The sequence below is a fragment of the Notamacropus eugenii genome, chromosome 1 (genome assembly GCF_028372415.1).
Source record: "Notamacropus eugenii isolate mMacEug1 chromosome 1, mMacEug1.pri_v2, whole genome shotgun sequence".
In the NCBI taxonomy this organism is placed as follows: Eukaryota; Metazoa; Chordata; class Mammalia; order Diprotodontia; family Macropodidae; genus Notamacropus; species Notamacropus eugenii.
The window spans coordinates 663,525,739-663,532,608 of NC_092872.1; the positions used below are offsets into that span (position 1 = coordinate 663,525,739).

Sequence of the window (6,870 nt, forward strand, 5' to 3'; positions counted from 1 at the left end):
ACTTTCTCCTCTTGCATTAAATAGCTCACAAGGATATGAATCAGTCAGTCGACTAGCATTTATTAAACATTTACTGTGTTCCAGGAACTTTGCTAAGGCTGGGGATGCAAAAAAAAAAAAAATTGGGGGGAGGAGCAAAAATTATTCTTGCCTTCAGGGAGCTGATATTCCAATTAGGGAGACCACAAGGAAATGACTAGGTACATAAATGACAGACACAGAATAAATGAAAGGCAGTTTTAGAGGGGGGAGAAACTAAATGCTGGGGGGAAGGGAAAAGGTTTTGGCAGAAGGTGGGAGTTGAGTTGAACCTTGAAAGAAGCCAGCAAAGCTAAGGAACAGAGGTGAGGAGAGGCAACATCCAGTGGCAAAGGCACAGAGATGGGAGACGGTGTTCTATCTGATGCCATTGTAGCTGGATTAAAGAGTCCTCAGAGGGGAGTTAAATATAAAGAAGACTAGGAAAGTAGGAAGGGGCCAAGAGCTTTCAATGTGAAACAGAGGGCTTCCTATTTGACCCCAGAGATGATCCGGCAAATCGCTTTGCCAGCTGTGTGAAGGACGAGTTGGAGTGAAAACACACTTGGGGAAGAGAAGCCTACTGCAGTGGTATAGGAGGGAGGTGATAACAGAGGGAGGTGAGTGTGAATGACGGTTGTGGTTTGGGTGGTGGCTGTGTGAGCCAGGAGTAAGGGATGTAGGAGAGATTTGGTGAAGATAGGAATGATGAGTTTGGTGCCATCCTGGATACATGGGATGAGGGCGAGAGAAGAATTAGAGATGATACAGGTTGGGAGCCTTAGTGACTGAGAGGATGGTGAGACACTCAACAGTAACAGGAAAGTTCAAAAGAGAGAAGGGTTTGGGGGAGATGATGATTCTTTTTCCAAGGAGAAGAGTCATATGAAGTGCCATATGAACCTAAGCCATGATTATTAAGGGAAATGGCATTCATCTACAGACAATGGGCTAAGAAGCCTCTGGCAGAGAGTTGCCTTCCCTTCCAAGGGAAGAAATTCTGAGCCTTTCAGGGATCAAAGCCAGGGAAGCAGTGTCATGAATCCTTCATCACCCCTGCAGATCCTTAACACCATCCCCTGCCTCTTCTCATGTCTCCATCATGGACAGTTCCCAGCCATGCCCACTGGTGAAGATAGTCAGTGGAGCAACACTGCAGACTTCCTCCAGCCACAGGTCTGAACCCCATGCATGCAGAGTACCCCTGCATAAGCAGCCATGTTTGTCTATGAGCAGTGAACGCTCTCCCCATTGTCCTATCCATTTCATCTGCAAACACCACAGCACTACCTTATGTAGGCTCTCCCCCCATCCTTTGCAGGAACAAAACACATCATCAAAAAGCCACACAAAGCCATAGGTTTAGTAGATTTAGAGCCTGGTACTGGAATCAAGCATCCTTTCAGTCAGCCACTTTACACATGGAAAAATAAATGGAGTTTATTTCTATTATGCCTACACTAAGGGCTAAGTGTAAGCTTGAGAGGAATAGAGAGAAGGTGAAGAGAAACCTTATGGAAAGGAATAGCATGACTTTTCCAGATCTGTATCCCCTGCTTTCCAAAGTACCAGCTGCTATCCTCCTTGGGTTTTACTGGTGAATCTTGCAAGAGCTTCCTTGTCATCACAGTAACCATGGTTTCAGTCAGTCTACATTACACTCATGATCACAGAGAGAAAAAGCTCTCGCATTTTCCCCCAAGTCCCCATCTGATACTTATGGATAAAAATACATAGATATGGCACATTATTACCATAGCTGACATTCAACTTCTGACCCCTAAAAGGATGGATCATAAAACAGTAAAGTCTTTGTATCTGAAAATCAGAATGTTACTAACATTCCAAATTCAGGTTTGGGAAACAGAGGTCTACCCCTTTGATGCTAAGAATATGAATGATAACCCTGAAAAATATAAATATGAAAAATACAAACAAATCTCCATGCCTGCTTTTCCGTGGAAACAAGTAGAGAGATCTGAAAACAGAAAAGCATTCCTAGTTTAACACTTCTCTGCCAGAAGCTTAACTGTGCTTGCTTCTCCCTCCTTTTTTTCTGAATGCCAAGGTTGAATGTATTTCAACTGATACCACATTGACAAGCCCTGTTACCAATACTCTAATATTTTGACAATTTCACCAATCAACTAGACCTCACTCTTAGAAATAGTATCATATTGTACAGTACCTTAAAAGATAAAATGGGGCAACAATGTAACTTTAACTAGAGATGCACAGAAACTGTATTAACCACAAGGTACAACCTTTTCATTTTTTTCCCCCAAGAGGTAATTCAAGAAAGAGACTCTGGGTGGGCTGGAGCATCTCTGGGATTTGTTTAAAGCAGGCTCAGCTAATGTTTCAGAGACTTGAGGAGGAGGTGGGTGTCACAGAGTAGATCACATTGCTATCTGCATATAATAGAAAATGAACAAACCACCATGCAACAGACTAAAAAACAACTGAGCAGGTTTCCACAGAAAAAAGCTGAACCACCCCACTGCATTTATTTGACCTCAGACAAAATGAAAAAGCTAAGCCCGGTACCCCTTTAACTGATAAGGAGAACGGTGGAGCCACGTGCATTTTCCAGGGGCTGCCAGAGAAGAAAATCTTCCCCCAGTCAGGCTACCAGCCCTCTAAATGGCCAGAGGACCAGTACTGGGTGACCAGCCTTGGTTTTCTTACTCTAGTGCTCCAGTTCCATGAGCTGCTCTGAGTTCTCTGACATGAACACGGAATCAACCCAATCTGAACCAGTTGGGATGGAGGTGGGGATGTGGGGACAGAGGTGGGAGTAGGAGGAGAACAGGAATAAGAAAACATAAAGGAGTTCACTGTCTCCTGTTCCCCAGGTTCAGCTTCCTCATCCCAGGCCTCTCAGTTTGCTCCCCATTAAAAATGGAGGTGGGGTACCCAATGCAACTGAGAGCCTCCTATGTGGCTCTAAGTTGCCTCAGGTAGTGAGCCCAACCTCAACTACCTCCACTTAAAAGAACCTTGTCACTTCAATGCAACACTTTTCCCAGAGAACCCCGCCCGGCCGCTGCCCGACTCCTGCTCCTTCCCCTGACCCTGGCCCCAGACATTCTCACCCAGTCCTCGAAGTGGCGGCTCCCGTTCTGCAGCAGCTCCTCAAATTGGATGGTGCAGTTGGCGACGAAGTCGTCGTACCCGATGGGGGCATCGTGGAAGACGGCCAGTTCAATCTTGCGCCCGTTGCACACGTCGGTGACAAACTCGTCGTGCCAGGCCGGGCTATTGGTCTTTTGCTTGGTGGCCGTCTGTCCGATTCGCGAGTCATCGACGTTGAGGGCGATGTAAGGGTCCAAGAGGAACGTCTGAGGCCGGGGTCCCACCGCATGGCGCAATGACCAGGCTGTGGGTTTCAAGCTCACGGCCTCACAGATCTTGATCTTCAGGAGGCCATTGAAAACTACCATGGTCGAAGGCGGGCCGGTGAGGGTGGGGGGTAGGGATAGGGAGCAAAAGGGCCGGGGTCACTCAGCCCAAGAGTTCAGGGAGAAATAAACAAGGGCTCTCTGAGCTGGGAGGAGGGGTTGGTGCGGTGGGGGTCTTCTTGGGGCGGGAGGGACGGGGACGCCTGGGTCCCCCCTCTCCCGCCCACCTCTCTCAGGCTTACACTCACGCACACACACGCCTACACCCTACCTACACCTTGTAGTGCTGCGCCCCGACTCTGGCGATTCCCAGCGAGTGCATGTATTTCCTCGCTGGGTTTCTAACGGAAAGCAGGGAGGGGGGTAGGGATGGGGATGCGGGGAGAGCTGAGGGACGTCCGTCTCTGGACCAAACCTCTCCCTTCTCCTCCCCAGCACACCTACGGAAAAATGACAATAAATATATACACTATATAGGCTCACCTTCGCCTAGTGTAGGACAGTGGGGGGCGGGGAAGAGAGTGGGAGCTGCGCCCGGCTCTTACCTACCTTTCAAAAGCATAATCCCCGGGAAATTATTACTTTGGCAGGGGGTGCTTGGTAGTTAGGGAAATGGGGCAGGAACGGGGAAGGGGAGGAAGGATGCAATATAAAATTCAACCTGGATCCTCCTTGCAAATCCAGCTTCTGCGCCTCTAGGAGAGGAGGGGTATGTGTGAATGTGTGTGCGTGTATGTGTGTGTGTGTGTGTGTATGTGTGTGTGTAGATGAAAGGAGGGATGTTATATATGGGATGCTATATATATAAAGAGAGATGCATGGCGATAGGAAATGATCCTCTTAAGAAAAAAAATTTTAAACCCCAAACTACACATGCACACACACCTCCCCTGCAAATACACACACACACACACACACACCTCCCACTGCTTCCTCCCAAGCCCTCGTTGCCTTCTTCTCGTTGCTCTCCTTCACCCTCAGTCTGTATTCGAGAAACGCCAAAAGCCAAGAACCTTACATCCGCACAGGATTCGAGGGTCTGCTTCGCTGCTGCTGCCGCCGCTGCCGCTGCAGCTCCAGCCGCCGCCACCGCCGCCGCAGCCGCCGCCGCTGGGGCTCCACCTCGCAGGCCAGGCAGGCACTAACCCAGTACTCTCCAGGAGCTGCTGGGGCTGGGGCTCCAGGAGCTTTCGGATTTAAGCCCCACCTCCCTCCGTTCTAGCTCGGCCTCTGACACTCGCTCCCCCTAGCTCTCTCGGTCTGTCTCTAGATCTCCCTCCCTCTCTCTCCTCCAGTGAGTGTGTGTGTGTCTAATGCAGGAAATGCGCAAAAGACGTCAGTCTGTGTGTGTGTGAGTGTGTGTGTGTATGCGCGCGCGCCTGTGTGTGAGTGCGTGTGTGTGTGTGTGTGTGTATATATGTGTGTGTGTGTGGAAATAGAAAGTTTTGCCGGTTGGGGGAGCAATACAGAAAAGTGTGCGGAAGATAGGGAGGGAATAGCAAGAGTGGAAAAATCTTCCCTCCGTTTATGCAAGCGGGGGAAGTGGGCGGGCGAGCAGGGGATCGGGTCCCGCTTGCCCGGGGGCTGGCGGGGAGGGAGGAGGGGCGCTTCGGGGTCGGGGGGAGAGCCGTCTGTAGACTAGATTCGGTGGCTAGCCGACGAGGCGCCCGGGACGCGCATCTCTCCCCAAGTCCCAGCTTCCCCAACTACCCGACGTCGGGGAGGAGCGATTCCGCGCTGGACATTTCGGGGAACCTCTTCTTCACTCTCCACCCCCTCCCACTGAGGTTCGCACGTCCAGGCGAAGACATGGGGGGAGGGGTGTTGGTGTCTCCCAGGGGCCCGGCGGTGGGGGATGAAGTCCCCGGAAAGGGTGGGGAGGAGGGGGGAGGAGGTTTGCGGTTGTTTCTTTGTTTTGTTCTGCTACAAAGTATCCCTCTTTTTGCAACATTCCGCGTTTGGGGATCGTTCTGCTGCTTCTGGCTCTGACACGACTTGGCAGAATCCAGTATTCGGAGGTGTTTTGTAGTTAAGAGTGTTGGGTATGTATGTGTGTGCATTTTCCAAAAAAAAGTACCTATTGACATCTGTTTTGCACCGTCCCCTGCCCCAGACCCTTCTTCGATCCACCCAAGCCGACAGACCCGGTCCTTGCTAAGGAGAAACTGGACGCGTCTCGCAGAGAGGGAGTGTGTGTGAGTGCGTGAGTGCGCGCGCGCGTTTGTGTGTATGCTAATTTCCTCCGTAACCTTTAAACTCTCTCTCTGTCTCTGGAAAGCTGCAGCGGTGGCTAAGTCACGTGAGGGCCGGAGCCCTGGGCTGCTGGGGAAGAATGTCCTCGGCTCTCTGCGCGCCGGGGAAACGAAGCGCAGCCGGGCCAGGATCCTGGCTGGCTGTCCCGCGCCGGCGGAGGAGGGCCAGGGGACGCAGAGGGGAGGGCCTTAGCGCCCGGGCTGCGGAACAGGATTGGCTTCGGAGAGAAACGGTGTCAGCGCAGGGGAGAGAGGGCCCGCGGGGGCGGGGGGTGGGGGGTGGGGAAGGGATAAATGACATCGGAAATTTTGCAAAAAGGAAAAAAAAGTCTCTCCTCCCCAATCCACCCACCAAACAGAATACAATCTTTGCCTCGCTAAGGACCTCGGACTCGAAGTTGGCCCTCAGAGCCTGGAACAGTATCTTTGACAGGTGCTCATCCAATTCCTCCGAGGACAGAAAACAGCCCATTTCATTTTGTTTGCGCGCGCACCTAGTCCTGAAACAACAGGATCAAATTCTCTCCCCAGCGGTCCTCATTCTGCTTCCTGAAGTGACAATAATATATAATAATAATAAGTGACAACAACAGTAATACTCAGCATTTATGTAGCTTAAAGATTTTCAAAGAGCTTTCCAAATCATATTCCATTTATCCACGAAACCACCCCGGGAGGTTTCCGCTACCTGCCTGGAACAAAGTTAATCCCTCTAACACCTGGACTGGGGTGTTCGACCGGAGAGTTAGGCATTTCTGCAGATAATTCGGTTGATATAATCTTTCTAATTGATACAATACTTATTATTGAAACATTTTTTAAAAGGATCGCATGAGGCAGATAATAACATGGCCTTTTAAAGTTTGCAAAGTGCCTTACAGGCAGTATTTAATTACAAATAGAATAATAGATCTAAAGCTGGAAGATGCTTCGGCAGCCAGTTAGTCCATTTTACAGATGAAGAAACTGAGGCCTAAATCAAGGAAAGTGACAGGCTAATAACAAGTGACAGCCAGAACTAGACCGCTTTGACTCCGGGCACAGTGTTCTATTCCCTACCCCATGCTTTCTGAGGCATTTCTTTTGAATGCTACACACACACACACACACACACACACACACACACACACAGAGAAAATCTCCATAATGCTATATTTTCGTTTTTATCCTGGACAATACAATTCTTGATAGGTCAAACA

The 6,870-nt window shown here is 49.9% G+C and overlaps 1 protein-coding gene across 1 annotated transcript in view; it reads right to left on the reverse strand.

The window, feature by feature from the left end:
• PRKCE (protein kinase C epsilon) overlaps positions 1–4,727 on the reverse strand; it is a 661,730-nt gene extending 657,003 nt beyond the window's left edge. The window contains exon 1 of the mRNA XM_072635707.1: positions 3,114–4,727. Coding sequence (XP_072491808.1) covers positions 3,114–3,461 — 348 coding nt within the window. The 5' untranslated portion in view covers positions 3,462–4,727. The remainder of the gene's footprint in view (positions 1–3,113) is intronic.
• Between the last annotated feature and the right edge of the window lie 2,143 nt (positions 4,728–6,870).